This window comes from Canis lupus, chromosome 1 (genome assembly GCF_011100685.1).
Source record: "Canis lupus familiaris isolate Mischka breed German Shepherd chromosome 1, alternate assembly UU_Cfam_GSD_1.0, whole genome shotgun sequence".
Classification (NCBI taxonomy): domain Eukaryota; kingdom Metazoa; phylum Chordata; class Mammalia; order Carnivora; family Canidae; genus Canis; species Canis lupus.
The window spans coordinates 1,055,395-1,073,243 of record NC_049222.1 but is presented as its reverse complement, the minus strand read 5'-3'; the positions used below and the strand labels follow the sequence as shown (position 1 = coordinate 1,073,243).

General features: G+C 57.4%; 1 protein-coding gene across 6 annotated transcripts in view; it reads left to right on the top strand.

The window, feature by feature from the left end:
- The window catches only part of NFATC1 (nuclear factor of activated T cells 1), a 96,083-nt gene that overhangs the window by 19,324 nt on the left and 58,910 nt on the right, over positions 1-17,849 (top strand). For all 6 annotated transcript variants that reach the window (XM_038525723.1, XM_038525724.1, XM_038525725.1 and 3 more), the window contains exon 4: positions 4,845-5,004. In XM_038525723.1, coding sequence (XP_038381651.1) covers positions 4,845-5,004 — 160 coding nt within the window. The remainder of the gene's footprint in view (positions 1-4,844; positions 5,005-17,849) is intronic.

Genomic DNA, 17,849 nt, shown 5'->3' with positions numbered 1-17,849 from the left:
TAGGGCAGGCAGGGGGTGCCCCACCAAAGCTGCCCCTAGGGCTCCCAGGGATGAGGCACCGCACGGGGTCCATTCCCTAGTCCTGTCCCTGCAGCTCCTCCCCAAGGGGCGACCTGTGGCAAGATGGGAGGGGACCCCCAGGAACGGCAGGCCCTGGCGGGGAGGATGCACCCCGGGAACACCTGCTGAATCGCTGTCCAGAGCTCTGCCCTGGGTGGACCTGCCCGCGGCCTCCTGACACAACTCAGGGAAGTCCTCGCCGGGAGGGCTGACCTGTGGCCCAGAGCTGGGGGCTGCAGCCAGATGGGCCTGTGCAGGCTCCTGTGTGGTCCAGGCCCATCCCTGCCCGCAGCCTCAGTGCCCGCGCCCCCCGCCCCCACCCCGGCCTGATAACCGTGCCCATGACCCCTTGGAAAATGAACAAACAGCGGGCAGTGGGGAGGCCTTTGGCTGCAACCCTGAAAACCCACGGCGTTAGGATCGAGGTCACACCCTTTCCTTCAGGTGGGATTGTCGTTGGTTTGGGCAAGTCTGGGTCCTGCCAGGTTCGGAGTTTATGGCTTCAGCTGCTTTAGGAAAATAGGACTTGTAAAAGCCTTTACAACTTTCTTCTACGTGATAAGTCCACGTGGGCCTGGAAACCTCGGAAGCAAAGGGATTTTACCCAAACCCTTGACCCAGGAGACCTGCCTCCCCTCTGGGCTTCGGCCCCGGCCAGAAACCCTCACACTGGGGGTGATGGAGATCCCCACTCTGGCTTGTGTGGAAAATGAGCTTTCCAATGCGTGGACACAGTGCCTTGGGAATCCCAGGACGGCCCTCGGCTGCAGGGCACAAGCTCTTCAGTTCAGAACAGCCACAGGGCTCGTGAGGAGCAAGAGAACGCTGAACCGTGGGAGGTTTACTGTGTCTTCAGTTCTGCTCCAGACGTTCAAGCTGCAGGTTAACGGGAAAAGCGAGCCGCACGCCCAGATGAGCAGGGCAACCAGGTCTGCGCTCTGCAGGGTGCCCACAAGGCTGGCGCTGGTGGCACACCTCCTCCTCCTCCTGTGGAGTACCATAGGCACCCCGGACCACGGTCCCCGGGTGGCCGTTGTGCAGCACAGCCCAGATGGCGCATCACCCCATGGCGTAGCTCAGGGCGCCCCTTAGAGTTATGGCTCCTTCCTAGACTGTAGTACCATTGGCCATCAGGGTCCTCCCGGACTGGGTCTCCCCCAATGTCCCCAAGGCATGCCGTGTCCTGCTCGCCTGTCCTGGGTATCCCCTGTTCTGTTTTGCTTTAGTTTCTGAAATTAGTGCTGAATCTGGACGTTTGCCAGAATTCTGGCTTCGTGTTTTGGCAAAATGGCACGTGCTGTCCCTTAGGAGGCAGGCGTTGGCAGCCCTCTACTGTCAGCAGTTGTCGTGGAGATGCCTTAAAGCAAGATGGAAGGTCTGGCCTGTGCGCTGCCTTGGTCCCTCTAGCCACAGGACTCCCAGGGTGCTAGCCACAGCCACCACTGCCCCATGGGACCCAGATGTCGGCTGAGGGCTTCTTGGGGGTCATCAGAGTCGTGTTGGCTTTGGGCTCCAGGGCGGACAGTTGCCCATGTCTCAGCACTTTTCCCAGTGGCCAGGCCCCCGGTCCCCTCACCCAGAGACATTGGAGGGAATTGCAGGCACCACGTGGTGACCAGCTCCATCCACAAGGCAGTCAGGGCAGCGCCTGCCACTGAGCACCTGTTAGTGGGTCGGTGTGTCAGATGTGAGGCGGGAAGGGTGTTTGTATGGCTCGGCACAGGTGTGTGACAGGGCCCAACCTGGCTAGCGCCGGTCCTAGGTGGCTTGGCCGGGCATGAACCGGCAGTCAGTGAGACCCTACGGCCATAGAGCAGCTCTTTGTGCTGACTGCACCTGCTAGGTCGGCCGTGGTAGGTGGGGAGGGCCTCGCGGGGCCGTGGGACAGCAGGCCACCGGCGTGTAGGCGCCAGGAGATGCTGTGAGCTAAGCATTAAAAAAAAAAAAAAAAACCTTCACGCCTTCCTCCGAGGAGGAAACAAAGGTTCAGTAAGAGTTGAAAGTTCTCATGGGAAATGGGCAGTGGCAGCGGCTCCGTAAGCAGTGGTGATTCAGACTGGGAGTGTGGGGCCCCTTCTTACCCCCAGGAGGCCTCACCCACGCACAGAAGAGGCCCCGGGGAGACTGCGACCCGCTTCCCGCGCTGTCACACCAGCTGCCCTGCGCACAGGGCAGGGCCAGTGGGGTCCCTGGCGCACAGCACAGGGGAGCCAGGCTTCTGTGCCACCTGTAGGTGCCGGCTCCCCAGGCAGAAGGGGAGGCAGGAAGGCTGGGACAGGGTTCCTGCCCCCGGAGGGGGAGAGGTGCCCTTGTACTGCGGTGCAAACAGCAGGCGCTTGGCAGTGATTTAGGCCCGGCCCCACTGGAGAGCCAGGCCGGTGGGCCCTCGTGTCGCAGTAGCTTGCTGGCCTCTGGCGGCAACGGTAGTAGTGATGGGTGCAGGCCATGAAATTTGTTTCCCGAGCACAAGGACAAGCATTTTTAAGATTTATTTATTTGTTTTATTATTTTCTTGAGGGCGGGAAGGGCTGAGGGAGAGCTGCCCCGAGCCAGCTCCATCTTACCACCTGAGATTTCCCGAGCCTTCCAGGCGCCACAGGAACAGGCATTTGTAAAACTTTGTGTTTCATAAGAATTCCAGATTCATGGAAGGTTGCAGAGGTCGCCCACAGCTCCCATCCCTGACCTGTTAGCCAGTTGGCCCCTGGGCCCTCGCGGGCTCCCAGGGGAGCTTGGCGTCTGTGCGAAGCAGCCCATTTACCATCCACACTGCTGAGCAAGGTGGCACCATCCCCATCATCATATTATAGTTAGGAGAACCCTGTAGGAATTCAGGAGAACCACAGTAATTTGCTGGGAGCTCCTCAGGCTCTTCCCCAGAATAGAAGCCTCCAGAAGACGAGCCCGGAGGGTTCCCAAGGGGCCCCAGGCTGCGTGGCTGCGGACCTCCCAGAGTCCCCTCTGTGGGACTTCCTCCTGTGCTGTGTTTTGAGAATTCGCAGCCCACATGCGGTCTATGAGAGCATGTCCCGCCGCACCTGGTGAATCCCACCTGCTGTAGAGGACGGTACTAAGGACAGTGACTGCCAACTGGACCGGCCTTGTAGGCTGTGCAGGAGCAGGCTGGCTGAGGGCTGGGGGCTGGGCCAGGGCACACAGGGTCCACACTGTCTTTGGTGAGACTCTGTAAGAAATCGAGTGGATTTGGGGCACTCTGGAGGTTTTCACAGGAGGCATAGAAGTAGCATTAATACGTTGCATTCGGTGTGTTTGAAGGTGTGGCATCAGTGAAGGAAGTGTTGGCAAATGTCAGCACATGTCAGGCCCGCGCCTGTGAGGTCCTTACAGCTGCCCTTGAGCATCTCCCGCTGGTGTCTGGGGATGGGTCAGGGGGGTCCAGGGTGCACCATCATTGATGGAGGCTGTGACTCTGGGCGAAGGAAGTGACCAGGGAGGTGGCCCAGACCTCATAGGGGGACTGTTGGGTCTCTGCTGTGGACAGCGGCAGCAAATCAGAACAACCCCAAAATCCAGCGGGCAGCACTCATCACGGGGAGGAAACAGGACACGGCAATCAAGCCATCATTAACAACATGCCATGACACTGAAAACATGTGATTTTTTTTTTTTTTTTTTTTACAAACTGGATACCAGTTACATATTTCGTTTTGTTAAAAGATGTCCCCTTACCTCTGAGAACACTCACAGATGCACGCTGGGCTTGCAGAGACATCTCGGGAACTGCCCTGACTGCCCTGTGGCACATCCCTCGTCAGAAGTCTCATTTGGCTGCTTCGTGGTTGCTTAGAGGCAGCACAGGCATTTCCCGCTCCCTCCAGCCCATCCTGGGCAAACAGATTTTCCACGCACGCGGCTCCATCTCCCTCCAGTTGCTCACATTGCCGCATCATTTTCTCTAGAGATCCCTGAGCTTTGTCTACATGGGGAGAAACACGCCGGACCCAGGGACTCGGGGTTTAGCTTGCTGAAACCGAGTTGGAATGCGCACAGCAGGCGGCAGCGCCGAGGGTGGGGCTCAGGTGCTGCAGGGACATAGTGGCCCGACCTGTATCTTGGTGGAGAGCAGGACCCAGACATGTCCTGTAGGGTCAGCAGGACCCGGTGCCCAGGGGCACATGGGCTCCCTTTGCGGATTACCCTGTTCGTTGTCTGTGCAGCAGGGCGCCAGCACGTGCTGCACATCGGCCGCCCCTCACCAGCGCCATGGTGATGAGCCAGCTCATGTGACTGACGTCCTGTGGCGCCATTGCCTTCCGTGTTCCCACGGCCTTGTCCAGGAGCCTGGCGGCGAGCCGCGCTCGCTTGTCTTGCGGGGTCTGGGGACTGAGGGGCTGGGCTGGGGTCGTGGCGAGCGCACTGTGGACAGGGGCCCCGCCACGCCCCCACTGCGTTCCACAGCCCGCCTGTGAGTGGGGCCGGGGTCGGGACCGGGCCTCCCGGCTCTCAGGTCAGGCTCTTACCTGGCGATTTGGAAGGATTTTCCAGTGGTCCTGGAACCTGTGTCCTGAGGGAGGTTGAGGAAGGAAAGTCCGCGAATCGTGAATGCAAGAGGTGTCGAGCTCGTTCCAGAACCTCGTCCCGAAGGCCCCAGGCAGGGGGGTCGGCCAGTCCTGGGGCCACTGCATGGCCTACTCACTAGCGGGAGCGTCAGACGTCAGATGCCGAGGGAGGCGGTGCTCAGGACGCGCCAGCCTGGCCCGCGGTGCTGCGGTGATGAGGAGGTACTTGGCATCCGCGTGTAACCGCTGTGTGTTCCCTTTCAGCCCGTCTCTCCCTGCCCTGGACTGGCAGCTGCCGTCGCGCTCGGGACCCTACGAGCTGAGGATTGAAGTGCAGCCCAAGCCCCACCACAGAGCCCACTATGAGACGGAGGGCAGCCGGGGGGCCGTGAAGGCATCGGCTGGAGGACACCCCAGCGTGCAGGTACTGGCGTCCCCGGGGTCCATCCCGATCGTGGGCGCACGCGTTTTCAGCTGCTCGTGCCAACAGCTGGCTCGGCGTCTCTCTTAAAAAAGTTTGTTATCTCCCAGGTTCTCTGATCAGCCAGGGATGCACAGATAGTCCAGATTTTCTCCCTAATGTGTGGAGTGGCAACAGTGAGGGGCCCTGTAGCTCCTCCTCCTGCCACCTGAGGTCAGCTGCGGTCAGTAACCCAAGGCTTTGTATGACTGTGGGAATCCCCCTCAGGGGTCCCGAAGCTGTGAGGGGGAGGCCTGTCCCCTTGGGGGGTGTCCCGGAACCGCAGGGGGAGACTTGTCCCCTTTGGGGGGGGGGTCCCAGAGCCACGGGGCCATCCGTGAGTCATCCTCCTGGTGGTGTCAAACCCTGGGACCCGTGTGGCAAGCTGAGGCCTTGTCGTTGCCTCGTCCAGACAGATGCTCCTCTGTCCCCTTGTCCTCCTGGGCACACATTTGATTCAGACGTGATGGGGAAGTGGGAAAAGGACCCTGAGGGTCTGCACCATGTTCCTGGTGGCACCGGCAGCAGTGTAGACAGGGTGTCCTGTGAGCCCCTTAGGAGACATGACCCCAGGAGTTATTCCTTAAGGTGTCCTGGGTTAGCACATTTAAAAGAAAATAAATAGAACCTTGAAATGAGAATGTTTATATTTGACGACCTTTTCTGTAAGAGCCTGCGGAGACAAGTGTGGTCACAAGGCTGCAAGGTGTCCCTGTCCCCCCACCCCCCATGCCCACGGTTGCCACCCATCCTGCGAGCTCAGAGCTGGGGTCGAAGGGACTGAGAGCTGCCACCAGCCCCCACCCCGCTTCTCACCCAGACCTTGTGCCCCACCCCAGCGGCGCCCAGGTCTGGCGGTCCACCACCCCACGTCCCAGCGACTCCCACAGCAGGTCAGCAGGAGCCAGCGCAAGGTCCCAGGGCCAACACTTAGTGAACTCTGCTACTGTGAGGCGCCATGGAGTACAGTGCTTCCAGGGGCCGATCTGTAAGCTTCCTTCCTTCTGAAAGTCCAAGGTTCTCGGGGTGTGCTCTTGGCCAGGGGCCTTGGGAATGCAGGTTCTCTGGCCTACACCGACTGCGGAGCCTAGAGCGTCCCAGCTGGGCCCACGATCTGGTCCCCTCTGCTCCCCACCTTGGGGCTCGCCGCATGGCATCTGTCCCCGTCTGTGCTTCTCGGTTCCTTGAGCAGGACCTGCCATGAGGGCCAGGGCGTCCAGGAGCTCAGTGCTCCCAGGGAAGAGGCACCACAGGCAGTCAGGGCCAGGCTGGGGTCTCCTGCCCATGGGTCAGGGTGGTTCTGGGTGCTGGTCTCACACCCCAACACTGGGGGGCACGAGCTTCACTCGGCTTTAGGGCTGGAACATCTGTCACGGGGGCCCTGGGGGCACCTTGGTGTGGTGATGGCGAGGACATATGGGCACAGAGGCTGCCACCGCGTGGACAGTGGATCATAGTCACACGTAACCAACAAGCTGTGATCCTCCTGCCCAGCCCGCTGGGGTGCCCTGCAGTGGCTGCGTGTGGATGGTCTGCTCTCTTGCCCAGGTATAGGCGGCAGTGGGCCGGGCTCTCCTGCGTGGGCCCTGGTGCATCAGAAGGGTGCTCCGCAGGGCGCTTAGCATATTTACTTTATGCTGCTTAGATAAGTGGAAATCCTGCCAGGGAACAAGCTCTGGAGGGAAAGGCTGTCTGTCCTGCAATGGTCAGCAGCCCAGAGCTTGTGGGAAGTCAGGGCGGCCAGGGCCTATGGCCGTGTGCGTGATGCCAACTAGTGCCCACTTACCTGGCCCCAGCTGGACAGTGTGGGCTCCTGCCTTCGTGGCGGGTGAAGGTGAAGGTGCTGGTGTTAGTGGGGCCCCAGGACAATGGACGCGTAACTCTCGCTCCTGCTGCCACTCGCGCCCAACACAGGTGGCTGCTGCGGCGAGGAACCAACAGCCCCAGGAGGAGAGACTCGGGTAGCAGACCAATGACGGCCAATGGCCCCGCTTCTTGAAATCACAGCAGCAACAGCGCCGGGCCTGTGGGGGAGCCTCCTGTGGGTACTTGCACCCAGTGCGTCGCAATGCAGACTCTAGGGGCTCTGCTTCCGCCACTGAGGATGGCCCTGCGCTCCTGTAGGATGGGGGCGCTGCACCCTGAGCATGTGGGCACTGCCTCTGCCACTCACCCCTCCCGGGAACCCTGCCCCCAGGGCCTCACAGTGGTATTTGTCAACTGTGTAGACATTACACACAGAAGGAGGCATTTTGGAGGAATTAACAAAACTTGAAATCCTATTTAAAATTTCCTACAAATCATGTCAGATGAAGCGAAGGCCAGTGGAAGAGGCTGGTTGTGGGTTTAAATAGGAGGAACTCTTGCCACCCCCAACAAGTAAGATGCAGAAAGTAAATGGTACTCAACAGAAAACGTCAGGTGCTGCTCAGGGTGAGAAATTAGTAATTTAGTGTTTTCTGATGGATCTGCAGCAGAGTGCATGTCTGTCTATGCAAGTGCGAGGGGAGCAGTTACAAGGGGTTTTGGGGGTTTGTTTTCTTCTTCAGTGGGTGGACCACAAATTGGATAAAAATAGAATTTGTGGACAATTATAAAACAAATGAAAATAGAAAAGTTTCTTAGTTGCTGCGAAAGCTTGCTAACCACAAGGTTTTATTCTGTGCTGGGCTATTTTAGCATCTGCCTGATGAGGGGCTGCAGCACCACACCCACTCCTCCCTCTGCTGGGGCTGGGCCACCCATGGGCTGTTCCCAGGAAAGCTACGCACCCATGGGCTGGGCTGTGGCCACTGGGTCCTCGGGCTGTGGGCTCTGGTCCGGGGAGACCATTACTGGCAGACAAGAACTGTTACATGCACTCAGGAGCCCGATAGAAACCCGCCGTCCTGCGCCTGCTGCTCATCAGACTTTCAATCCTAAGTGTCTCCATCAAATCAAAGTCGTCTGCAGAGTGGATACGTCCCAGCTGGGCCCCAGAAGGAGGACCTGCTCTTCTGGAGCGTCTGTGACCGCAGGAAGGAGCACACCAGCCGCCACCCACCCCGCATCCAGGACACATAGCACCATCTGAGGCGTCCTTCCAGGCACAGTCAGACCATGGCTGAGGGGCAGGAGGGGCCTTCAGCATTCTTGGAGTCTTGCTCTGTTTCTGCATGTGCCTGTGGTGTCGCTCAGGGCTTGGGCGTGCAGCAAACCCATGGGACCCCAGCCCACGTTCCGTTTCTCCTGAGCACCTGTGTTCATGCCCTTGGATTGGAAGGATGTCAGCAGCCAGCACTTGGGGCTGCTGCGCTCTGCCCGGGTATAGTCCAGCTTGGGTCAGTCTGCAGCCGTCAGAGGGAACAGCCCCTTGGGGAGCATGGGCATGAGGTCCCCCAGGTTCTCAGAGGCCTTGGTCTGGGGAGGGCCTGCCATGAGATCCACCTTCCCAGGGGTGGCCCTCCTCCGGGCTGCTGCTTGCTAACCAGAGACTCAGGCCTGAGAGGCAGGGGGTTCCTGCTTTGTTTCTGCGCCCTGAGCCCACCCTCCCCGCCCTCTGCACAGTACCCAGCGCCTCGTACACAGAGCAGGCCTCAGGTGAGGGTGTGGTGGGTGGACTCCAGAGACCTAATCCGGGGAGGGTCTCTTGTCCCCCCCCTTACCCCCGCCCCTCAGGGCCCCAAGCAGCGACCTGGCAGATGTCGCTGACCTCTGACCCAGGGTCAAAGACTTAAGCTCTGTTTACCAAGTTACCAAAATAACTGCTCGATAGCATCTAGCCCACCACACAGAGGCCGGGCCTGTGTGAATAATTAATAGGTCCCTGAAACAGAAAACCCAGGGAAAGTCTTATTGGGCTGTAAACAGTGTTTGAGGGCTGTACCTTGTGCCGTTAGTTAGGCTGTCCAGTCAGGCACCAGTGGCCAGTGTGCACCCCCCCACCCCAGCAATAAACAAATTGGCTCTGGAGCCTCTGCAGGATGTGGGGACACCCAGGCCCAGGCAGCAGGGTTCCCCCCCCCCCCCCCGTGGAGCAGCTGTGCCCTGGGGTGCAGGTATCTCCTGGAGCCTCTAGGCCTCCCTGGGCCCCCACAGAGCAGGCCCAGTTTTCACTGCCTGTAGGGCTCTGAGGGCAGAAGCCCAGGACAGATACACCAGGGAGGACACCCTGCTCCCAGGTCTCGGAAACAGGCAGAGACTTCCTGCTACTATGATGACTCATCATGTTATGCACCCCACTGCTGCCCCATACGGACGGGGCTGCAGAGCGGTCTGGGTGCTCCCAATGCCCACAGCACCTTTCTTCTCACCCAGAGGTCTGTCCCGTTGTTTCTCTTGAGTGGTCACAGTGGGTGCTGCCTCCTATGCTCAAGGCAGGGCTGTTAACCGGAACGCCAGTATTTTCACAAAAGACAGATGGATGGATGTTCCCAAAGTTATTGCTTGATGGCAAACCCACGTGGGCCCAGCAGGGTGCAAGCATCTGGCATGATCCACAGAACAGGGCCCCTCGCACGTGGAGCCTAGATGCCACATTGTCGGAGGTTAGAAGCAGATCTAACAGCAACCCAACCCCGGTCAGCCCCGTGGCCCAGTGTGGCAGACCTGCTGAGGGTGCAGATTCGTGCTCCACAGGGCTGCCTCTACCCCTGCAGCCGTGTCCGGGCAGGTGGTCCACCGAGCACACGCTCTTCTATCGGCGCCACCTTGTCCTGCACCCCTGCTGCCTGGTGGGGCGCATGGGGGCCGTCTGGCCAACTGTCTGGCTCACTGCACCCCCAACACTGGCAGGCACACCTGGAGCACATGCCCGGCACCACTGACATATGTCATCAGCTCTATGTCAACAGCCAAGAGCATGTCCCCCTGAAGCAAAGCCAGAGAGACGCCCCGGAGCCGGAGCCGGAGCCACTCCACTGCATGTGTCCCTGCAACCAAGACGTCGTCACGAGGGAATCATCGCAGGAGTGTTGCCATCTCCGGACATGTGGCAAAGGCTCGTGAGCTCAGGCAGGTCCTGGATGTGGACGTTTGGACACCGGTGTGAGCTTTGTGGGTCAGCTGAGCTGGCAGAGGTGTGGTCTGGTTTTCCTTACAACCCAAATGCTCACTTGGGTGTAAAGGCCGTGTCTTATGTAGCCATGGAAGCTGCCAGAAATCTTCTGATTCAAAACCTTGGCTTCCTTTTCCTTGCTGCAGAGATTTTAGGATAAAGTCGCCACAGGCTCAGAGCCTCTGCCCATCGCCCTTAATGACACCAACCTTCTAGTAACCGCATGTGGTTTCCTGAAACGTCCTTTGAGGGGCTTTCCCATGTAGACACAAGTGCTATGTGCTCACTGCGGCTGAGCCCCTGAACCTGTCAGATGCAGGTGAGATGGGGGTGTTAGGCAGTTTAACTGGAGTCAAGGGTGAGACATCCATTTTTAATAAGAATGTCGAAGTATGGGATCCCTGGGTGGCTCAGCAGTTGGGCATCTGCTTTTGGCTTAGGTCGTGATCCTGGGGTCCCGGAATCGAGTCCCACATCAGGCTTCCTGCATGGAACCTGCTTCTCCCTCTGCTGATGTCTCTGCCTCTCTCTCTCTCTCTCTCTCTGTGTGTGTGTGTCTCTCATGAATAAATAAATAAAATCTTTTTTTTTTTTTAAAGAAGAATGTCGAAGTAGAGAACCCCACACCCCTGCTGTCACTCCTGACAGAGGCCGAGCCACAGATGCTGGGTGCCCTCAGGGCTGGACCTGGTGGGAAATCCCTGCTCTGGGTGCTCTGAGGTTGCCCCTCAGCCTGGGGTACCAGAAACCCTGGTCTTCAGACTGGGAGCCAGGCTGTCTGCAGGGGGACAGGATGCTGGGTGTCACCCCCCCTGGGGCCCCAGGAAGCACAGGCTGGCAGAGGAGAGGTGCATCCCCTAAACAGCCTTGCTCCTCCATGCAGGACCCAAGGGTTGGACCAGGCAGAGGGGCAGCAACCTGTTCAGATACCCCAGTTTTCACCCTTTGTCCTGCTGCATGTCCTAAAGGCTATCCCATCTCGAGGGAGAGGTCTCTGGACTGGACAGTTCATAATTGTCCCTGCTCAGGGCTGGTGGGCGCAGTCCCCGCCAGCTGGGCTGCCCTCAGGCCCCTGCTCTCCTGCCGAACAGTGGGCTCTTGTCTGTGACTGAGCGTCCTGCTCTGTGTCAGCACAGACGCCCCTCGGCCTGGCTGTGGGCCTAAGTGTGCCAAGGTGGGACGCACAATCACGCCTTGACTGGCCTCACAGGTGGCTGTCCCTCCTGTAGCACTGGCTGCTGGGAGGAGGTGCCTGCCTGCCTCCTGCACCGGCCTTTGTGTTAGAGCCCTGCCCCCGCTGCTTCGGGGTCACTGACAGCAAACACCAGGGGCCAGGCATGGCTTCGGGAAGGTAACTGCACCTCCAGCCACCTCTGTGCTCAGACAGTGGCCCATGACCACCACCTCATGTGTTTATGGTCACACTGACCAGGTGTTGCCCTGCTAGGACTCATGGCCTGCCCTGAGGAGGAGGGAGGTCAGGGAGCATGACCTCAGTGGCCTCTAAGCATGTGAGGGTCCCTGGGTGCAGGGAGGTCAGTGCAGGTGATGGACACGAGTTTTGTCAGACCAGGGCTGCGTGGTGGGTACAGTGGCCTCTAAGGGAGCACCACCCCATGTGCCCGGGGGGGTGGGTCCTGCAAGCTCCTGGGAGCCCCTGGATGTGCCCCTGCAGGTGTCCTGCACCTATGCAGATGCCAGCCTGCCACGTGATTGGACGTGGCTTTCTTAGAAGACGGATGTTTCTAGAACTTTGTTGTTGCCTCCCCGTGGCCAGGGTCTTGGGGTTGCTCTGGGTTCTAGAATCACCAAAGATGTGTTTGCTGCTGTCTTTTAGTTTAACGTTTCCTAATGGTTTCTGGGACTCATAGGCACTCTGTTTCTAGATCATTTCTTTCCCTCAGCAGAAAGTCAAGGCTTCTCAGCATGTTTTTAATTAGAAATGCTAAATGTAGTGTTTCCACGCAAAACATTTTTTGATCCAAAGATAATGTAATTTGTTTTCTCTGGATGCATCCACGCACGTCTGTGGGAATCCCATCACGTCCCCCACAGCGCCCCACCAGCCAGCTCCGCGTGTGACCTCTTGGGGTCTCCTGCACTTGGTCACCTCCAGCTGCAAAATGGGCACATTGAGGCGTGAACTGTACTGTCTGCAGGGTCAGCCCACAGGGGTCAGGGCTGGGCAGCCGATGAGGGTGCCCTCCCTCAGACATGGCCCCGGGTGCCTTGCTCCCACGGCGGGATGACACACCATTTGCCACGAGCTGGTGGGCCAAGGTCCTGCCATGGCTGTGATGGCGCCCCCAGCCTCCCCTCTCTTCCCTTGCCTCTGCCTGTGTGCCCTCAGTCTCAGTGGGAGCCAGCCTGTGACCGTCTCCGCTCTGCTCGGTGTCCACACAACCACTGTGCCCTGCGGCTGGAATGCCCTGCGTGAAGATTCCTGCAGCGCTCCTGTGGTGCGGTTGCTCCAGCAATGGGGGAATCCTGCCCCTTTCCCTGTGCCCAGGGGAGGGCTCCTTCTCTGGGTCACTCACTGGGCAGGAACCGCATGGCAGGAAAGCTCGAGGTGACACACTGGGAAGTGGAATCAGGGAAACAAGCCTTGGACCAGAACCTTCTGTCTCTCGGCGTCCCGATGGGTTGCTGATTCACAGACGTGCACCAGTTGACTGGTGGGGGTTGCAGAGCGAGGAGAGCTGGTCCTCTACCTTTGATCCGTGTGTGGGCCTTGCCCACCTGTCCTCACCTGGTCAGTGGGGGCAGGTCTAAGGTCCTTTCTTTTCCCTTTTAAAGATTTTATTTATTTATTCATAGAGACACACAGAGAGAGAGGCAGAGACACAGGCAGAGGGAGAAGCAGGTTCCACACAGGGAGCCCGACATGGGACTCGATCCTGGGACTCCAGGATCACACCCCGGGCTGCAGGCGGCACTAAACCGTTGCGCCACCAGGGCTGCCCAGGTCTAAGGTCTTGACAGTGAAGGGAACGAGCCAGGCAGTGAGGAGCAGTGAGGAGCGTGCTCCTGGCCCCCCGCCCCCTGGGAACATGAAATTCCATGCCGCCAGTGGCAGCAAGTTCACTTTGCCAGAGCCGGAGAAGAGGCTGACCTGGCTCGTAGAGCCCCGGGGGTCGTATGTTTAGGTAACTTGGCAGGCAGGCATCCTGGGACGCAGGGGGCAGCCAGGAGACATGGGACTCCAGCTCCACCCGGCAGCTCCCCGACACGGCACATCCGCCCATGAGAGCAGAAATGCCAACAGGTGCTTCAGAAGCCACCTTTGCTGTGTCTGGTTCTGATGAGTGCCCCTGAGCCCCAGACACTTCTGTGCAGGTGCCCCCAAGGGACCCCCAAGCTCTGAGCCTCTTGGTCACCTCTGTTTCATCCGTGTTTTGTTACAGATGTGCACCCACCCTCCAGCAAAATCAAATACTGGGACTTTTTGAGTGAACAGTTGATGGGTATAGTCCTTGGAAAGTTTCAAATCTATTGTTAACTGTAGCCATCCCATTAGCAGATGTGAGTCTGTTCCCAGAGGCAGAGCACTGTCCCTGTCTGGTCGAGGGTCGTGGCCAGTGGTCCTGGGGGCATGGTCTCGGGGAGTCTGTGCTTCCCAAATACTTACACAACAGACTCATTAGCCACAGCTCTCACTACTTTTTATTCTTTACTGTTTCAGAAAGATAGAAACATTCTCTGTGTCAAAACGCAGGGAACTCTAGAGTGAGCTTGTTGTCCTGAAGGGAACAGTGCACAGCCCCTAGAGTGCTCCTGTTGTCAGGACTGTGACCAAGTGCAGCCTAAGTGCTGGGTAACTCTGCTATTAGATGAGGAGGAACCCGGTCTAGGACCTTTGTCAGGTCATTCACAGGAGGAATTCGCAGAATTTAAGTGACATCATATAAACTTAGCGTTGCTGTTGGATGTAGTGCACACACTCACCACATGCACACACATGCACCTACAGGCATGCATGCACACATGTACACCTACAGGCAGGCACACACATACACCTACAGGCAGGCACACACACTCATGCACACATACACGTACACATATACGCCTACAGGCATGCATGCACACATGTACACATACATGCATGTGCACCCTTGCGCACACACATGTACATTTACAGTCATGTACAAGCCACATACACATGTGCACACATACATACACAAGTGTGTACACATATATGATCCTCTGTACTGTGTGTGTGTGTGGATGTACATGTATGTGTGGAGGGAGTGACTTCAGCCTCCTGGCTCTCTTTTTTTTTAAGGTGTTATTTATTTATTCATGAGACACAGAGAGAGAGGCAGCGACACAGGCAGAGAGAGAAGCAGGCTCCCTGCGGGGAACCCGATGTTGGACTCGATTCCAGGACCCCAGGATCACGCCCTGAGCCGAAGGCTAGAGCTCAACCGCTGAGCCACCCAAGCACCCCCTCCCAGCTCTCCTACTGTGGCACAGGGTATGGGGCATCCATCACCAGGTCCTTTATCTTTAGGTTAGAATCCATGCAGCCTGAGATCATGCACGGACCCCTTCTGAAGGGTAACCTGGGCCCCCAGAGATCTTAGAGTCCAGAGCCGTCAGGGGCTCTGTTGGTGGGCCTGCAAGCTGCTCTCCTGGTGCGGAGACTCAGCCTTTGCTCTGTGCGTCCGGTCTTCACAGGTGCACCTGTGTGGATGGTGTGCATAGCCTTACCATGACGCTGTTGGTCTTCCGTCCATACTCTCCCACATAGGGTCTGCTGACCACACCCCCTACCAAACCAGATCTCACAGCCCAGGCAGCTCTGGATGCAATCTGGTCCTCACTTCGACTGAATCTCCCTTCCCTTTTCCTGAGAAGACAGCACAATACCAACATTAACATCAGAAAACAAGCCCATTTTCCCCGCCCTCCTTATGTCCCTGAGTGTTTTTTTTTTACAGGAAGGACTTCAAATCTTAAGTTACATGGTTAAAAGTAGATGGACTTTTGCCACAGAAACTGTTGCCTGAGTAAAGCTGTTAAAAATGACTTGGCGTTGCCTGCGCAGGACCATCGCCTTGGCCTGCCTAGTCATCCTGTTAGCAGCCTGGCCAGGAGCCCCTTCCCGACCACATGCCAGCGGTTCTACCTGCATCCAGTGAGACACACACCTGCTACATGCAGACACAGACTTCTGTAAACATCTGCACACATGTGCACATGCACGCTCACATGCTTGCGTACACGGCCAGGCTCTTGAGGGGGATCCTGAGTGTTTCATGCAGCGGGGAGGCTCTGTTCTGCAGAGATTGCGCTCAGACCCCCGTGAAGGCTCTGCTCACACTGTTTTTAGCAGGTGCCTAGGGGCATGGCTGAAAAGAGCAGGGGCAGCGTCTGGTGAAGGCCTGCGTGGATCCATCTGTGTGTTCTCAGGCAGATCAGGAGTTCTCCGATGGCAGGCTCCACATGTCAGGCCTAGTTCTGCTCTTGTCCGGCTTTCTTGTGTTCTGCTCCCTTAACAAGGTGTCCATGGGCAGCAGGTTGCTGTTCGTCTGTGTACCATGGCCATCTTAGGCATGAGGTGGTGTGACAGCTAGGCTCTGCCCCCTGATGCAGTCACTGTCACGCCATCACCTCCTGTATCAGGTAGCAGTGCCGTCAGGTAGAGACTGTGCAGCTTTCCTTCTGTCATTTGGGAGGGAATGTGCGTGGATGTAGGAAACCCCGTGTGGGTGCGGGCGCAGCCTCCCTGTCGGGCGGTGAGGATTCAGGACCTACCCTAACATGAGGGTTCACACTACGCAGGGCCACAAGTTACTGTGGTCACTGCAAGTTCACGTTAAAGCGTGAATCCTGATTGCAAGCTGGGCTTCCCTCCCTGTGGTTCCTTTGGGCTTCGTGTAAAGAGGTGAATTTTACACTGGCTGAACAGCAAGCCGTGCCACCGCGACCCTGCCTGCACGTGTCCAGCGGCGCTCTCAAAGGGTTTTGCCCCACTTGTCACTTATCACCCACCCCTGAGTGCTGAGGTAAGCACAGGAGCTAAAAACAAACATTCTTACGTGTAGAAAACTTAGCAGCTCTTACACCTTGAAAATGGAATAATACATTTTGTTTAGTTGAAGCAAAGAGAGGTCATTGTTATGACAGGTAACTTTATAAATACCGTCTTGACAGATGGTGAACCATGCCGGAGGCAGAGCGCCCATGTAGGGCAGCGTGTGGACTGTTCAAACTGCTTTCCTGAAAATGAACTTCATGTTTTGAATAATAGATGTTTATCTCCCAGGTTAAACCTTAAATATTCCCATTTTCACTGAAATGACATGTTTTTAAAAGGGTGAAGTTGTACCCAGAATCCACTGCGCTCTGCATGCATTCAGAGAGGCGGCCCAGGGAGGCCCTGGGGGACGTGGGAACTGTCATTTCCCAGTGCTGTGAGCGAGTGGGGCTGCCTCCTCTGCCACGGACACGCCTTGGCCACATGAGAGGCTATTCTGGCCAAAGACTCATTTACGCCTTATTGTGTTAAATGTCATAGAAAGAAACCGCAAGTGGCAGAACAGGGCAAATCAGCCCTTAATCAGGCTCTGATTTTACTTGCACGTCGCCTGTTATGAAAATGTAGATTTGAGTCCAGCACAACACAAAGGCTCCTTAGCTCATTAAATCTGCAAAGGATTGAAGTGACCCTCCCCCACAGTGAGGACACAGGATTGAGTGGGCCACACAAGCCGGTCCTGGCCTTGACCCTGACCCAGGCGTGCGGGTGGGGATGCTCGTGTGTTCACGAGGAGAGCACTTTGTCAGTGAGAACTGCCTGGGAACGGGCATTGTGGACAGGTTCTCCACATGTGGTCTCAGTGAGGTGCTTGTGTGCACAGGGCCGCAAGACCGTGTGTGGACATGCAGGGCTGAGAGGAGCAGCCCTTCCACACATGCTGACCCCACGGGCACAGCATCCCCGGTCCCTCTGCAGGCATCTCCCCAGCGGTGCTCCCTACCTGTGTGCACACGCCTGTCGGACACGTGTTTGGTCCACGTGTGTCAGGAACCTGTAGATCTGGACCATATTATTTTAATATGAAGAAGCCACTTTGATGATGACCACGTCCATGGATGCGTGGGACCCTGTTACAGGCACTAAAAGATGAAAATGGCGTGCCCAGTGCACAAGTTTCGGGCCACAAGCCTTAACCACACACAGCACCTCTGTGTCTGGGGAGCCCTCCCGTGAGCGTATATGCATGTGTGCACGTGGGCTCTGAGTGTGTGGGGTGTGAGTACACACATGCCCGCGGGCGTGCGTGCACAAGTGTCTGTGTTCTCCGTCCATGCACACCGTCTGCAGGAAGCACTGGGAGATCCCTGGGGTGATGGTCAGAGTCTCCCTACTGAACTGCCACATGGTGCACACGTGGTGCCTGGGCCTTGGCCCTGCCCTGTGGCCTCTCACGAGTGCCCGGTCCTCTTCTGCCCAGCGGGTGGCAGGTGGTGGGCTGGGCCCAGACATTCAGTTTGCTGACAGTGCATAGATCTGCCTCCTGAACAGGTGTCGTCATGGGTTGTCCTCTGGGAACTCAGAACCTGTAAGGAACTTATCTTCTAATTAAGTTAAAACAGTAAGTACATGTGTCTTTCTGAGCCTGATTTTGATTAACGGCTCACTGCTGCCCTGCACATGTGGAGAGGCAGGTGCTTGCTCCTCTGGGGTAACGGACTCCTAGGGTGGATCCCCATGACTCCTCTGTGGTGTGACTGCAGACGAATGTGTTTTTTATTCTAAGTTGGGTTG